Genomic DNA, 15891 nt, shown 5'->3' with positions numbered 1-15891 from the left:
AAATATGTGAAGAAAATCCAGTCTCAGGCAGATGTGTAGCTGAAGAAGAGAGAGTGATTTTAGTAGTTTGTGTAGAAAATTGAGAATAGCCCTTTTTACTACACTAAAAATCTATGTGGCGATTTCTGAAAGATGAGTTGGAAGTGGGGTCTGGAACCCTGGAACTGAACTTTGCACGCTCTGTTACATCAAATCTTTTCACATCTCTTACACTTTGGTTCTGTAACATGATGCATTGGTCAGAATAATAGGTGATTTCGTAACGTCATGCATTAAAAAAATACTAGTGCACTGAGTTACCCAGATCTTCCAAATTTCATCATACCATCGCATAAACTCACAGTGTTAAGTGGCCACGATCTCACCAGTGTTATCACAAGGGTTTGGCTTCCCGGATTCCGGGGAGACGGCCAGGAGTCTCCCAGCCACACAGAGACTCCCGCGGTTCTGACTCCTCAGCCTTTGGGAAACTCGGCCATGCATATCTGCCCTGTAACCGCCAGATGGAGCTCCAAACCCTCAGAATTACCTTTATCTTACAGGAAAAAATCTTCTATTATACCAGTTCTTTTGAGAACTGCAAAAGCATTTTACAGAAAAGAGAAAAACGTCGTTAGAAATTTAAATAACATTATTACCAGTAATCTTTTGTCATTTCAGATATCAACCCTGCCCTGGTTCTAGCGGGTCGTGGTGATCATATTTAACCAACGGTGTACGGCAACAGCTACACAGTGAAACAAAAAACTCTTCAAGTTTTAAAAATCTGCAGAGACGGAAGATGCAGTTAGAGGTAAATAGAGCTGGGGTGAGGCTGTCTCTATCCACCTACACACGCGCACATGCATATACTTACACACACACACAAACACGCACATACACACGCACACACGTGACGGTTAAGGTCATGTCACCTTCGCTAGGCTACAGTACCCAAAATCCGGTCAGACATTGCTGTAGGTGTTGCCACGAGGTCTTTCTAGATGAGATCAGCATCTAAATCAGCAGACGTCAGTTAAGTCGATCACCCTCGCGCTGTGGGTGGGCCTCATCCAATCAGTTGAAGGCTTTTTAAATCAAAGCACGGCCACCCCGCAGATCCTCAAAAGGAATGGATCCTACAGAAATATACGCGTGGGAAAGTTTGCCTACCTGGTCTTAAACATGATTTAGAATTTTAAAGGGAAGGCGTTGGCTTAGCATGGACAAACAGAGCCAGGTGTGCGCAGGAGATCAGCTCTCTGTTGGGTGTCAGCCCTCTCTGATGAAACGTCCTCCATATTTTTAAAAACTGCAGGGCCAGAGACGAACCCAGGAGGTGGCAACATCTTAAAGAGAGCCTGGGCCTAACGCGGCCTCTGGAGACCCACAGGCTCACCGAGGGCTCTGGACCCTGCCGTGAGCAGGGCTGGTCCAGGCACTGGTGACGTCATGTCTGAAATGACCAGACCTCTGCCCTCCTGGAGGCCATGCGGTAGTTTGACAAGGTGAGGCGGCCACCGAGATGCTTGGCTGGGGACCTGAGCCGCGTGGAGCCAGAGCAGGGAGGGGCGTGGGGCCGGCCGGGGTCACAGGTGCCCCCGGCGGGAAGGCAGCCGCGCTCCAGTATGACACAGGAGGCGTCTCTCCCCCAGCGCTAAAGACGTGGTGGTTCTAAATTTGACCCTTCGTATAATTTTCCTCTCGGGCTGCTGGTTTTGTGCGTTGTTAATGCTACATGCTGTGAGTTTTCCGTGTCGAGTAACTCTGAGGACGATGATGATATCTGGGATTTTCCAAAAGGCTTAAAATCAAAGCCCCTGTGGGTCAAAGGAATCCACCAGCTTCACTCATTGCAGAGACTTTGGATTCATCAAAATATCGACTACGCTTCCTGCCCCGTAGCAGACACACACTACACACCGTGGTGTGTTACACACACGCGTGCCACTGCAGATCTAACTCATACTCCACGCCTCACCTCTGAAAACAAGCGTGCCTGTCAGTTCCTTAGCAAGTGTGTGCTGTGGATTTGCTCTTTAAATGATATCAAATGTGCTTAAGATGACTTAGGTGCCCCAATCTGTTTTTAGTAGCTGTCATGTAATTTTAGATATTTTGGTATTTCTCTAATTCAAGGTCCTGAATATTTTGAGTGTGGCCTGGTGGCATAGCGTCCCCTCACCAGCAGGTGGTGCTGGTGGACCTGGCTCCGCACTTGAGCCTTCGAGTGTGATTTTCACAGATTTAAATAAATTCTGGAGAAAACTGGGAGCTGCGGCCTGAACCCCAGCATTTCAGAGCTAGCTGACCCATCCCTGAGAAGTGAGAATTCCGACCCAGAAATGGTGCAGGGTCGTTTCGACTGCGACTGCGACCAGAAGAACAAACGCTTTAGGTTGCTGAAATGAGATGTGTGTGCCTGTCTCCCCGATGCGTGTGAGGCCCTGAGCGGAGGGTCCTGGACGTGGGGCTCCGGGAGGCGATCAGGTGAGCTGAGGTCGTGGGGTGGGTCCCCCACGGTGGGGTTAGTGTCGCTGAGGAAGAGGAGGGGCCGGAGCCTCTCTCTGTCCAGGGGAGGACGCAGGGAGAAGGCGCCGTGGGGAGGCCAGGGAGCGGGTCCTCACGGGACAGAGTCTGCGGCCCCTGCATCCGGGACCTCCGGCCTCTGGAGCCGAGGGGGCCCCGCGTCTGCGGTGCGTGAGCTCCCGGCCTACAGCTCTTAGGGCAGCCCGAGATGCTGGAACCATGAGCTGCCAGGGACGTGCAAACACATGTCAGGATTTGGGTGGCAAAATAAATTAAAAGGGCAAAACAAATTATTTTTCTAAACGGCCCGGTGCCAGCCGGACGAAGCCCGTGACTACGTGGGTGGCATCTTCGGAGCGTTGCCTGCCGGGCACACCAAGCCCTCCCCGTGGGGACTTGGGTCCCTTCAAGGCACCTTCCTGTGTCGGAGGCGCTAGGCTGGAATGAGGTGCAGGTTCTGCAGCGCCAGATGCCGCAGGGAGAAGGGGAGAGAGAGAAGAGAGAGGAGAGAGAGAGAGAGAGACACGGGCGTGGAAGGGTAGAGATTGCAAAGCACAAAACTCCTCGCAGCTCTGCCCTTGTGCTGGGAACAGCAGCTTCCAGCTTTGACAGCTCGTAGTGACGAACACGTGATGCATTTCAGCCCAGGACACGCACATGCGTGTGTGTGCAATGATTATTTACCTCTAATCCCTGCGATCAGTGCTAATGCCTCATTCCACTCTAGTGCAACTTCGCGTGCTGGCTGCGTCCCAGCAAACTGACCTCCTGACACACAAACAGGCACAACCTGAAGTTCGAAAAGTGCTGATGGAACACGGTCGTGTGACGTTGGGGTTCCCGTCGCCGGACGTGCCCGACGCCCTCCTCCCCCACACTCCACCCTCGAGGCCGCGGCCGCCTCCTCCCGCCAGCCAGGAAGGGCGCCACGACCGGCGGGGGCTCAAGCCCAGCACGGACCCTCTCCGCGGCCAGGCGGTGCCCAGCTCGGCGCACGGCGGCCCCTCCAGCCGGTGTAGCCGGGACGGCAGACGCACCCCTCCCTGCGCATCCCGTGGTAACCCACGAGGCTGAGCTGCCGGCCCACTGTGGGCATCTGTGTCCGTCCTCCCTGAACCGGGACCAGCTTCGGAAGGGTGACAGCCACTGTCCTTTGGGTCCTAAACCCACATCGTTGCTGACCCACCGGCCACATGAGAAGCGCCAGGAATTTAAGAACGGAAAGGACAGGGGTTTCTGCTCTCCAGGAACTCAGTTTGGAAGGCTCTCAAAAACAAATTAAATAGTAAGTCGATTCACTAACATATGACTAATTGAGTATTGATCATTTTTTTTCCTGATGATTCAGTGTTTTTCATCAATTTGGATGAATAATGAAGTTATATAAATAATAAAATAGAATTAATTAAACACGGATCATAATTACGCCATGAAGGGAGCGCAGAGGGGGCCCTGCTGGACGCGGCTTCCAGCGGGGTCCCTCGAGGCAGGCAGCTGGAGGCCGAGGTGCAGCCAGCGAGCGGCCAGGCGTCTGCAGAGGGGCCAGGTGGCCCCAGGGTGGCGGGCGACGGGGACAGGCCCTGTGGGCCCCACGGTGAGGGGAGGAGCCGCAACTCACCTGCTGTCCCGGCACTGTGCTGGGCAGGGAGGGCCAGGCTCGAGGGAAGGGGGCGGCCGGGATGCTGCGCTCAGAGACGCGGAGCCGGGGCAGGAGCCCCGCAGGGTCTGGGGTTGTCTGGGAGGCTGCAGTCTGTCCTGGGCGCGCTGCTCCGGGGGCGGTGGCCCCAGGGGGAGGCACAGCGGCTGCTGCTGGGGCCCTGGGTTTGCAGAGGGCGGCAGGGGGTGAGATGCCAGCAAGCGGGCGCTGAGCAGGGACCTTGCCGTGCGGAGCCGGGAACCTGCAGGCCCGAGGCAGGAGCAGGTGGCATCCATCCCCGTGACACGGGGCTCTTGGGTACGGGGTGGGCAGGAATAGAAAGGGAAGGTCCGGCGAGGGCTCGTGGAATGGCCACGTCCCAGGGCTGCAGTTTCAGACTCTGACTAGGGCTGGGTGAGACCCAAAGAGGGGCTGGAACGCGGGGGGGGTGGCAGGGAGGACAGGCACTCAGGCACTTGTGCTCCCGGACTTCTGCAGGAGACGGAGGAAGGTCTCGGGCCGTGGGAGGGCTGGTCTCTGCCCCAGCTTCGGCGGTAACCAGGTTGACCACGGTGACCCAGGCTCCCTGCCACCCAGAGGACGGCACCTGCCGGCCTTGCGGGGAGCGGCGGGGACCTTCCTGCACCCTCGGCTCAGGCACCTGTGCTGCCGCTCAGGCCCAGGCCCATGGGACAGCACGGGGTCCACCCCCAATGTCAAACGCACGCCAGGCCGGGGTGAGATGCCTCTCAAGGCCGCCCCGATTCTAACTCTCCTGCGTCCACTCGTGGCGCTGGGTGCGCCTCCCTGCTCCGCCCCCACTGCCCTGCCCCTGGCCAGCCAGGGACCCTGCCAAGGGCTGGTCGGCTCCAGACACAGCTGCCACGCGCTGGCCTGGGCGAGCCGGTGTCTGGGCCGCACCAGCTTCTGCCTCCCCCACCACCGGAAGCCCAGGCCTGGCCCAGCCTGGACACAGCCCCGCGCCCGGCAGGCCTCACTGGGTCCGGGCACCACGTTGGGGCCACCGCTGGCCACATGGGCTGCAGCTGCATGTTGTCCAACTCTGCTCCTGCAGCACGGCCAGAATCGCCCACTGGCCGGAATAATTTCTACCGACGCCGCTATGGGATCCATCCCTTCCTAGAGTCGAATATCCGACCATTAAACGCAGACGGACGTTTGAATCATGCCAAAGAAATGACTGTCAACTGGACGAGAGACAGAGGGAGACAGAGGCAGCGTGAGGGAGGGAGACAGGACCACCCCCCTCAAGGGCCGAGGGTCACGGAACGAGTCCCCAGTCCCGTGGCTCCGGCTGCAACCACCCAGCTGCCACCGCAGCTTGACCTCCTAGTCAGAGCCGCGCAGTGAGCAACGTGGAGGACGGCCCTTTAACTGTTAACAAAAGGGGAAAGAAGCCGCAAAAAAGGGCCCCGAACCCAACGCCGGGCCCCCCCAAACAACAAAAGCCAACAAGAATGGTCCAAATTGGCCCCCAAGGCCAGGGCTGCGGCCAAGGGGGAGGGCAGGGGCCCCGACGGTGGCGGCACAAAGAATACGCCATTGTCTGCGGCCCCCACCCTCCCGCCGCGCTTCCGCGCAGAGGGACAATGGACACTGCTCTGCCTTCCCGTCCCGGCGCACAGAGGGTGATCTGGGTCGGGCGAGACGCCAGGAGAAAGCGTCTTGCGCACAGCACGGCCTGGGCCGGGCGCTGTTTATGCACAGCCTGGGGGACGGGCCCTGCGGGGACAGAGCAGCGGAAAAAGGAAAGAGAGAGAGACGCGGAAGGGAGGGGAAACTGCCAAGGCGGTTTCCACACGAACCCCGAGGTGCCTCTGTGACGTGCGAGTCCTGTGCTGGTCTGAGGATTTGCTCCCTGGCGGTTACCTTCCCCCTTCCTAGGAGTTTCCAGGACTCTGTTGCCCTTTTGAAAACCACGACCGCTGCATCCGGCTGTTTGCATCCCGGTTCCTCCCAGATCTCCGTGCAGCCTCGTTCCGGCGCGCGGCGGGAATGTTGTGGAAACACACGGCTCGTTTCACCCACAGAAAGGGAAGCGGACGTCAGGGCACCGCACTGCCTGCAAGACAAAGTCACCGCCCGAGTCACGGAGCCGCGCGGCATTTTAAGTGTAGACGTTTCTAAACACCAACAGCTGTGGGGCCATATTCAGCAGGAACCCGACTCTTGACCTCATAAATTACCTGTAGGGAAAGAGCATTTTTAATCTGACAGAGTTTATACCAAGTCAGCCCATGTATTACTCCAGAGGATTCTGTGTCTAAAAACCAAGAGAAAATGTGCCTGTTTTTTTTTTTTGGCACCTGCAACGTATTTAATGACGCTAGGGCACTGAAATCTCGTTGACAGACGTAACATACTTTTCATATATTAATGTTTTCCTCTTTTCTTTTATTCCAGGCCTCCGCTTCTTGGTATAATTTTTTTTCTTAGATTGTGTGTGTAAGATCAGTTATATCATCACTGCTGGACATTTTAGAGAGTTTCCAAATTATGCCCTGGAAGCAGAGGAAAACTTTGTAAGACAGGGTTGCAAAGGTTAACATCAAATTTGCACAAAAACGAATGGCTTTGGCCAGGCATGGTGGCTCATGGCTGTAATCCTAGCACTCTAGGAGGCCGAGGCGGGAAGATAGCTTGAGCTCAGGAGTTCGAGACCAGCCTGAGCAAGAGCGAGACCCCGTCTCTACTAAAAATAGAAAAATTAGCTGGGCAGGGTGGTGGCGCCTGTTGTCTCAGCTACTCGGGAGGCTGAGGCAGGAGGATTGCTTGAGCCCAGGAGTTGGAGGTTGCTGTGAGCGAGGCTGACGCCACAGGACTCTAGCCTGGACAAGAGAGCGAGACTCTGTCTCAAAAAAAAAAAAACACAAATGGCTTTAACAAGTGGCCCCGTGCTTAGCATTCTGACCCAGCACGGAGCGCAGACAATGAGCTCTGGGGTCTAACGGCTCCAAATCGCACAGAAGCTGACCCTGCTCACATGCAGGACGTGGAGTCTGCTGCTCGGAAGCGCAGGTGTGTGGACTTTGGGGATGCAGCCTCCACGTGGGGAGGGGACTCTGAGGACCCGTCCTGGCCTCACAGCCCGCTCCCCGGGGGAGGGGATTCGGGGAGCGGCCCCTCCCTCACGCTCTGGCCCCCGGCAGGAGCAGGGCTCTGTGTCTGTTCTCGGACACTCGTGGGCTGGGCGTGTCTGGGAGGAACCTGGCACGCCGGGACCACGTGGCACACAGACTTCCCCACCCGTGCTGGTGGGAGACGTGGCCGTCGGGTCTCCGCTTGCCTGTGGCTGGGGCCGCTTCTCTGTTGTCCTGAGCGTGGGGGACGGGCAGGAGGACGTGTCATGCGCCAGCTCCCCCAGGCCCCGCACACTCCGGAATCCCAGTGGAGCCCAGCGATGCTCAGGAGAGGGACAGGAACTCCAGGAAGACCCCACAGGGCCCGATGTTTCCGCCCGACACTGGCACCTGCCAGCCCTCTCCAGGAACAGAGGGGTGCGGCTGACAGTTGCACGAATCATGTCCTTTATTTTCTCTATTTTAGGATGTTTTGACAGCTTACAGAGCTTGCCAGCCTGGCCAGGGGAGGCTGCCCCTCCCAGGAACGACCAAATCTGAGATGGCAGCGGGTGTGGCCGGGGGCCCCGACTGTCCTATGCAGACAGACCCCTCCTGACCTCACTCCCCTGAACCACTGCAGCCAGGTCCAGGCAACAGAGACCAGCGTAGCAGCCCAGGGCCAGCGGCATCATCTGAGGAGCCGGCGCTACGCTGCTGCCTGCGCCCCGCCCGGCCTTGCCAGGGAAACCGCCACAAAGGCTCTGGCCCCGCTTCCTCTCGCTCTTGTCCCCACCACCCTGGCATTTCCCCTGCGGCCCCGCATGGTGTGTGGCAACCCCCTCGCTGGGCCCTGTGAGCTTCTTCCTTCCTCCCGTGGCCACGCCACTACCATGCCACACCCAGCCTGGCCGTCCTGGGAGCCTCAGGCCTGTCTGGGAAGCAGGGTGGCCGAGCGGCCACAGCCTGGCTGGCCGGGGAGGGACAGAGGAGGCACCTGGGGGAGGAGGAGACACCCCACTTAGAAATTCCGCCCTGGAGGGAACCTCAGGAGCCACCGTGATCGACTCCTCGTTTAACGGTTGGAGACGCAGGCCCTGGGCCCCGCAGGCTCTGAAGCTCCTGGTCTCCCAGGGGAACTCACCCGGTGTCCCGCTCCGGCAGACGGAAAAGCAACCGAGGCGCAGACTTCAGGAGGACTGGCGTTTTCCACGATTTATTTCATCTCAGCGTAAACTGACTTACGTACAAGGTTTTACAGTATTTATGCCCAGGATTTAAGAACTCAAGCGTTAATAAATACATTAACTACACACACAGTAACAGCTGGCCTGAACTTTGCCTTAAACAGGTATAGTTGATCATTAATAAATGGCAACATCTGAGTGCTATTTAGAGCTTTAACAAGCTTTGGAGGAGCTCTAATCTCACATTAGAACACATCTAGCTTTTCAGGTCAGGTTAATTCAAACCAGTTCACTCTGCATGATTCAAGCACCTGCCGGCACAGGCTTCCGAGCTCGGCGCTTGAACGCACGACGCCGTCTGGCTCCTTCCTGGATGCGGAGAAAGTGTAAAAGATGCGGCGGCTGAAATAAATCCGGATGCGACTGAAACATCTGCAGATTTCCACTTTTAGCTCACGTTATTACCTTATGAATAATAATATTGCAGAAAAAAGGGGAAATGCAAACATTGATTATTTAACCCCAAAATATAACTTTTTATAAGCCGGGAAAGCATCCAAAATGGCAACACAAAAGAACACTTTTTTTTACATTTGTCCTCCTAAAATGTTACAGCAGATTAGGTCCTGAATCTATCTTGACTTTAGGAATGGAGAAATGAACCTCCAAACCAGACAATTTCAAAACCTTTTACAGGAAGTTACCTAAGAGGCCAACGGATTCCACAGCTGCCACCAGAATTACTAGAGTGACACCAGAAAGGGACAGAAATGGAACAGGTGATTCACATCTTGCTTCAGTACTTGCAGCGAAACCGACACAGGTTAAGAGTTTTAACTAAGTAGTGGAAAGATTTGCACGGCATTCGTTCTCTTAGAGGAAAAGAAACAGGTGCCACCACAGACGCAGAAATCAAACCACCAAGTTCCAAGTCCGAGCTCTATAAAGCTGCCAAGCCCTGGAGTTCAGGGTTGTTTCCAAGACAAAGAATAAAAACAGAAAGAACATGACCCAGTCTGAAGCTCATTCCTTTGGGTTCCAAATGAACCTTGATCGACAGTACGAAAGTCACCGCTCGTCAGGTAACGAAAACAAGTTTTCATGCACACCACATTCTCCCCACAAAACACCGCTGTTCTTTGAAATATCTGGAAACGTCAGCGTGCATGGGTTAATTTGACGAAAATTATAGATGGTTGTCGTGAAGGCATTAGCCTCATGTGACTCTGAACTGATTGATAATCAGGAATATTTTTCAGCAACCGTTTTCCTAAACGGTGTTGGGCGCAGACTTAGAACACCACGTCGAATCTGGAAAGATGCCACAGCGCAGCATCAGACTTCCAGGGGCGAGTCTCAGCGATGACTGGTGACCCCCAGCAGTCCCCAAAACAGAGACCTTGCAGGGGGCGGCTTTTCCATTTGTGTAATGGATCAAACAGGGGTGGCTCCGCCCCCCAGGTACCTGCCCCAAAAAGCAAAAACTGGTGCTCAGAACATGTCAGGTCCTCTAGTGTCTGCTTTCATGTCATATTACTATTTAGAAACATGACATATAATATGCTATATGTTTCCAGAATGGGCTGGCTAGACATCCACTAACGGTTGGTAGTAATTTCTTTTCCTTATTCTTCAGGTTTCTCTGTATATTTCATTATGCCAAGAGGATGGAAGTACCTGGCACTTTGCTGCCAGGTACCGTCGGAAAAGATGCCGTGTGGAGTGTAGGCATGTCTTCACTAAATGAGATGCTAGAATAACACGCAGAAACTCCCATCACGCGTGTTCCTGTGCGGCTGCCCACATCTGACATCCACCACTTCTCGTGTCTTCTCAAGGGGACAATTCTATCCTGGAGGCCCAATGTCACCGTTGTATTTTCATACAAAAAACATCACAGAAATGATCTTGCAAGTAAAATCACAGTGATAGCGTTCTATGAATTTGATATTTAAGGGATGAAAATATTAGCCTGGGATGAAAGTATTAGCCTAGTCCCATTTCATATAAAAACTTTAGCATTAATATTAAAATTCTAGAGAAAATGTACTACAATATGAAATGTACATTTCTTAAAAGAACATTACATTATTTGTTTCTTTTGCTATAAGTACTTTTTCTACTACCATTTCTCCTGTATGCTCCTATGAAAGACCAACGAAGTCAGGCAATATGAAGTCTGTTATTCTTTCCTAAGACAATTCACCAAGTTGCCAAGCTATCCGCTGGGTGCATGAGTAATTGTGAACAAGTGCACAGGTAGCCAGAATATACTCTCACGGAAACCACAAGTTCTACACTCCTGGATCATGCATCAGATTCAAGCTGATCATTCCTAAATACACTTAACTGAAACCTTTTACAACCACAAACTCTTTAAAAACCATAACCTATTTTTCAATGACCCACTCATTTCTACAGCAATGGAAATGCCCGTCAATGATTAAGAAGAAAATAACATTAAGGTGTTCGTGATTTCTTCTAATTATGTTCCAGTAACTTTTCAACGTGTACTTTTCCCATTATACGAAAATGGATTGGATTCGGAAACCAAACCAGTTTGCATCTCTTTGCAAGAATTTCATCCTTCAACTCTTGATAAGTGGTAAGTCCTGTCTGCACATATTTGAAAAGTCAAATATCCTATTAAATGAGGAAAGATCAAGTGGTTTGTTTTTAATCCTTGCACCCCTCAAAGTAGTGAGTCCCATGTTAATTCTACTGGGGTATGTTGGAATTCACAATTACACAAATGTGGTCCATTTGCTGAACTACAATAAAAATGCATGTTATTTCCCTGTTGTGTTCTTCGAACATGCCCGTTGTCACCGGGGCCACATTCTCTGGGCTGTAAAAGTTAATCTCCCTCATCACAGTTACATAATACATATTTAAAACATCATAAATAGTAGGTTCAAAATGTGCCTGCAATTCTGTTTTTAGAATTGCCAAAAATGAATGATTTTAAGCTTTTTTTTTTAAGGAATATTTCATTTCATCTCATTCTAAGCTATGAAAATGGCTGAGTGGATTCGGTGGATGGTCAGAGATTCCTTTTAAGGTAGCCAAGACCTTCGTCGGTAACTTTTTCCTATTTATGACATGCTATTTGGTAACATCTGGTCACCAAAGACTTAAAATAACAAATCATCACTGTATCGCTGGCCAAAGTTATTAACAACCCTTGACCTGAAAACATGGAATCCATCTCGAACAGTGAGGCGGGACTGCCCTTGGGCCTGTGAGCGTTTGGGGACCTGCGGTGTCATCGGCACCTCACAGGGAACAACTTCCAGTGTTTATTGGACGGGAGCTCTTACTGGCAATCAAAGATTTGACCTTCGATGTTTATTAAATTACTCTTTTTGGAGTTAAGCCAACCAAAACGAGTACATAGTAGCATGAGCTTTTAAACTAAACTAGAAAGAGCTTCACTTATCAGTGATAATTTTAAACCTCAAGCCAAAGAAAAAGACGTGTGACCTCTCAGTGGCTCCACTGTTAGCTCAGGCTGGCCTACTTCTCGGGTCCCAAGACGGGCGCGGCGGCCCCGGGGACCCGCGTGGCTTTCTAAGTCAGGCCTCCTGTCCCCCCTCGGGAGCCCCGGTGCCCAGGAGCGCGCCTAGGGACACCCGGGACCCGCGCCCCGAGGCCTCGTCTTCTGACTGCGTCCCTGTCGCATCTGCAAGGTTATCGGCTCGCCCAGACCCTCCGTCTCACGCCACCGGCCCGTTAAGCAACACAAGCAGAAAGGAACGCAGACTACGGAGGTGACAGTGTCCCAGGGCTACCTCCAAAGCGGCTAAGCGACCCACGCTGGCCAGCGCCCGCCCCACGCCTCCCCCTCCTCTCCTCCGCCCCCGTCGCCCTCCCCTTCCCGCCGAACCTCAGCCCAGGGGGCGGCTCCTTGGGCCCAGAGCTGCCGAGGGAGATGCCCCGCTGAGCCCGGCCCGGCCTACGCGGCGCCCTGCTCCCCTCTGTCCGGCTTCTCCGGCAGGTTGAGCACGAACGGGAAGAGCGCGGCGCGGGCGTCCACGGGGGTCCCGGGGGCCTCGGGCTGGAAGCTGCCGCCCAGGCCCGCCTCGCCGCCGGGCTCCGCGTCCTGGGCGGGCACGAAGCGCCAGGTGCCCGCGCGGCTCACGCAGTAGATGGTGCCGTCCAGCGCGGCGCAGCGGAAGGGCTGCAGGCCCGCGGGGGTGCCCGGCGGCCGCAGGAGCGCGGCGCCCTGGCTCCACTGCTTGGCCAGGCAGTGGTAGCGCGAGACCCGGACGCCGCCGCCCGGCCCGGCCGCCGCCTGGGCGTCGCCGCGGCCCCCGCACAGGTCGAAGCGGTAGATGAAGCCGTCGAGGGCCACCATGTCGGCCGAGCGCTCGCGGCTGGCGCTGCACGGGCACTCCTGCCACTCGTCGCGCCGCGGGTCGTACTTGAGCAGGCGGTAGAAGAGCGAGCCCCCGGACACGTAGATCTCGCCGTTGCACGTGGCCGCCTCGTGGGCCACGGCGAAGGCGCCCCGGGGCAGCGGCGCCACTGCGGCCCAGCGGTCGGCGCGCGGGTCGTAGCGCTCCACGCTGAGCAGGCACTCGCCGCCCACGGCGTACAGGTGGCCGTCCAGGGCCAGCAGCTGCAGCTGCGAGCGCGCCTGGCGCAGCGGCCGCACGGTGCTCCAGCGGTCGGTGGCCGGGTTGTAGCAGAAGACCTGGTCGGACGGGCGCGCGCGGCCGTCGGGGCCCGCGGGCGCCACGCCGCCCGCCACGAAGAGGTAGTTGTAGAGCACGCACAGGCTGCAGCCCCGCGCCGGCGCGCCCTCGGGCAGCCGCGTCAGCTCGCGCCACTCGCCGGCCTCCGCGTGGTAGCAGTAGACGGCCGCGTCGCCGCGCGCGTCCGTGTCCCCCGAGGGGCTCTGCGGCCGGCTGCCGGCGCGCTCCCCCGACGGCCCGAGCGCCGCGGCCAGCAGGCGGGCGCGGCCGGCGCGCAGGCGGCGGCGCAGCAGCAGGTCGCGCTCGGCGCCCGACAGGCGCCCGAACACGGCGGGCTCGCGCAGCACCTCCAGGTAGTGGTCGCTCATGAAGCGGTACGCGGCGTCGCGCAGCTCCGACAGCCGCTGCCGCTTGGCCGCGCTCAGCACCTCGTAGCAGTTGGCCAGGCTCAGCTGCGGGCCCACGGCGTCGGTGGCGCGCTGCGCGGCGCCGGGCAGCTGCAGGCGGCGCGCGCCGGCCACCACCTCGGCCACGTTGTCGGGCCGCACGCCCGCCATGCGCCCGCTGTACGCGTCGGCCAGCAGCAGCCGCAGCGCCGCCAGGCTCACGCCCTGCACCCGCAGCACGTCCCGCGACGCGCGCGCGCGGAAGAAGTCGCTGCGCGCCGCCAGCACCGCCTTGTGCGCGCGGAGCCGGCGGCCCGACACCTCGATGACCAGGTCGGGCTCCCCGTAGGCGGCCGCCGCCCCGGGCGGCACAGGCGCGGGCTCCGCGGGGTCCTCCAAGCACTCGGGCTCCCCGGGACGCGCGCGCTCCTGCGGGGACGCGGGCTCTTCCGGGAATGCGCGCTCCTCAGGACACCCGGCCTCTTCCGGGGACCCGGCGCCCGCGCCGCCCGCCTCCCACTGCCGACCCACCCCCCGCTGGCGACACGGGGGCGGGGAGGTCGCGGCGTCCTCCGCCGCGGAGGCGCGAGACCGCGGCGGGGAGTCGTCCCCGGAGCTGAAGCACAGGGACGCGCTGAGGCTGCAGGGTGTCTGCGCCGGGGACGCGGCGCCCGCCCCCCCGGCCGCGCCCGGTGGCTGCGGGCCGCCCTCTCCCGGAGTCCCGGCCTGGCCGCGCGCGCCGTGGGCAAAGGCGCCCCCGGGCTCGGCCCCGCGGACGCGGTCGTCCCCCGGGTAGAGGACGCAGGGGGCCACCGAGTTCTCCATGGGAGGCCTGTGTCGCCGCCGCCCCCACGCCCACGTCCCGCGTGGCAGCCCCGCAGGTCCGCTCAAGGTCGGTGGAGACGCGGGGGCTCTGGCCGCGCACGCCTTCCTGGCACGCGATCGGATTTCACTTGTGTGTCCAGGGTTTTTTGTTTTCGTCCGCCCGCCGCCCCTGCTCGCCCGGCCCACTCTCCCGGGAGGGGGGCGTGTCCAACCCTGGCAGAACCGGGGCCGCAGTGACCGTACCCTGGCTGTGCGCTCGGGTGTCCGCGCCAGCAACTGCGTCGTCAGCACCGGGGCGGGCGCGGAGCGGTGACCGCTGCCTGACTGCGGCTCTGCCCCCGCAGCGCTGGGGGGTCCGGGGTATGCAGCGCGCTGGGCAGGCCCGGGCCTTTAGCGGGTGTTTGCCCCGCACCGCTTTCTGTGCTACCACGCTGGTCCCCCAGGACCAGCCAACCCGAGACCCGAGGCCCAAACTTCAGGGCCTTGACTTGAAGCCCATTTTCTGTGGAGAGCCGCCGGGGGGGCTTTGCTTCCTGGCGGTTAACCTGGAGGTCGGCTGCAGGACGTCTGTCTCGCGCCCCCGCACCTGCAGTCCCGCCCTGCGTCTGCGCCCTGGCTGCGCGCCGGGCATCCGTGGGTCACCTGCAGGCGGGCGGGGGACCCTCCTCAGGCATCAGCCGGGAGCCTTCCTCTGCCGCTTCCTCTGCGGGGGTAGCAGGTGTTTCCACAGCAGTCCGCCATGCTTTCCTTGTTCCTGTTTATGGGACAAAGAGAGAGGATGTCGGAATTGGGTTTTTTCAGCACGGTCATTGCGTGTCAGTGGGGTCTACACACCTCCCTCCCGACCTTCAGATTATGGAATCCAGTTCTGGTGGCAAAGGGGACTGTGATTTTCCACTGCTGCAGAGTGTGGTGACCGGGACTCCTGGAATTATTTAGGCATTTTTCAAAAGTGCCTTCTCTTCCTCTCCTGATTTCCAGGACCAGGAAGGAGAGCCCAGTTCGAGCCACAGGCAGTGCCAGACATTATGGCCTTGATATTTAGGTTGGACCACATGACATTGCTAGTTCTGTAGGTCAAAAGCAGCCAAGCGTCAACAATCTCGTATTTTCAACCTAAAAAAAAAGTACACATAGAATCAAGAACTCCTGTTAGTGAGAAAGCATGGCTGCCTGTGTAATTTTATTAACATGTGACAGTTTCCTTTTGGTCTTTTCTAGTCGATTTTTTCAAATTCAGTCACAACAAATATTTGCAGAAAGGTGCTAGCACACTTCCCTGGAGTCGGCCTCAGCCAATAGCTTATGTTACACACTCCGAATGGCTCCAACTCCAAAACCCGTTTGAACTGGTCATTCCTAGAATTACATCTCTGGCAAACCTCAGAGCAGCAGTGATCCAAGCAGCCTAAATGCAGCAGAGGAAAAGTCAGAGCAAAAAGGCTGCAGTGTCTGGAGGACAGACGTGAGCACGTGCAGATGGATCACACAATCATTCCGCGTCTTCCCTAACCTCCCTAGTGTAGTGGGAGGAAACTTAGAGGCCTTAGAGTCAACATGAGCCAAACTGTA

The 15891-nt window shown here is 57.0% G+C and overlaps 1 protein-coding gene across 1 annotated transcript; it reads right to left on the bottom strand.

Annotated features, from left to right (window-relative positions):
• Positions 1 to 12366: 12366 nt before the first annotated feature.
• Positions 12367 to 14328, bottom strand: KBTBD11 (kelch repeat and BTB (POZ) domain containing 11). Its single transcript, XM_012645866.1, has 2 exons — positions 14272 to 14328; positions 12367 to 14190 (listed from the first exon to the last, which is right to left on the bottom strand). The coding sequence occupies exons 1-2, from the start codon at positions 14317 to 14319 to the stop codon at positions 12367 to 12369; spliced, it is 1872 nt and encodes a 623-aa protein (XP_012501320.1). The 5' UTR covers positions 14320 to 14328.
• Between the last annotated feature and the right edge of the window lie 1563 nt (positions 14329 to 15891).

This window comes from Propithecus coquereli, unplaced genomic scaffold (genome assembly GCF_000956105.1).
Source record: "Propithecus coquereli isolate 6110/MARCELLA unplaced genomic scaffold, Pcoq_1.0 Scaffold238, whole genome shotgun sequence".
NCBI classification, from domain to species: Eukaryota; Metazoa; Chordata; class Mammalia; order Primates; family Indriidae; genus Propithecus; species Propithecus coquereli.
The sequence above is the reverse complement of the archived record's forward strand: the minus strand, read 5'-3'. Positions and strand labels throughout refer to the sequence as shown.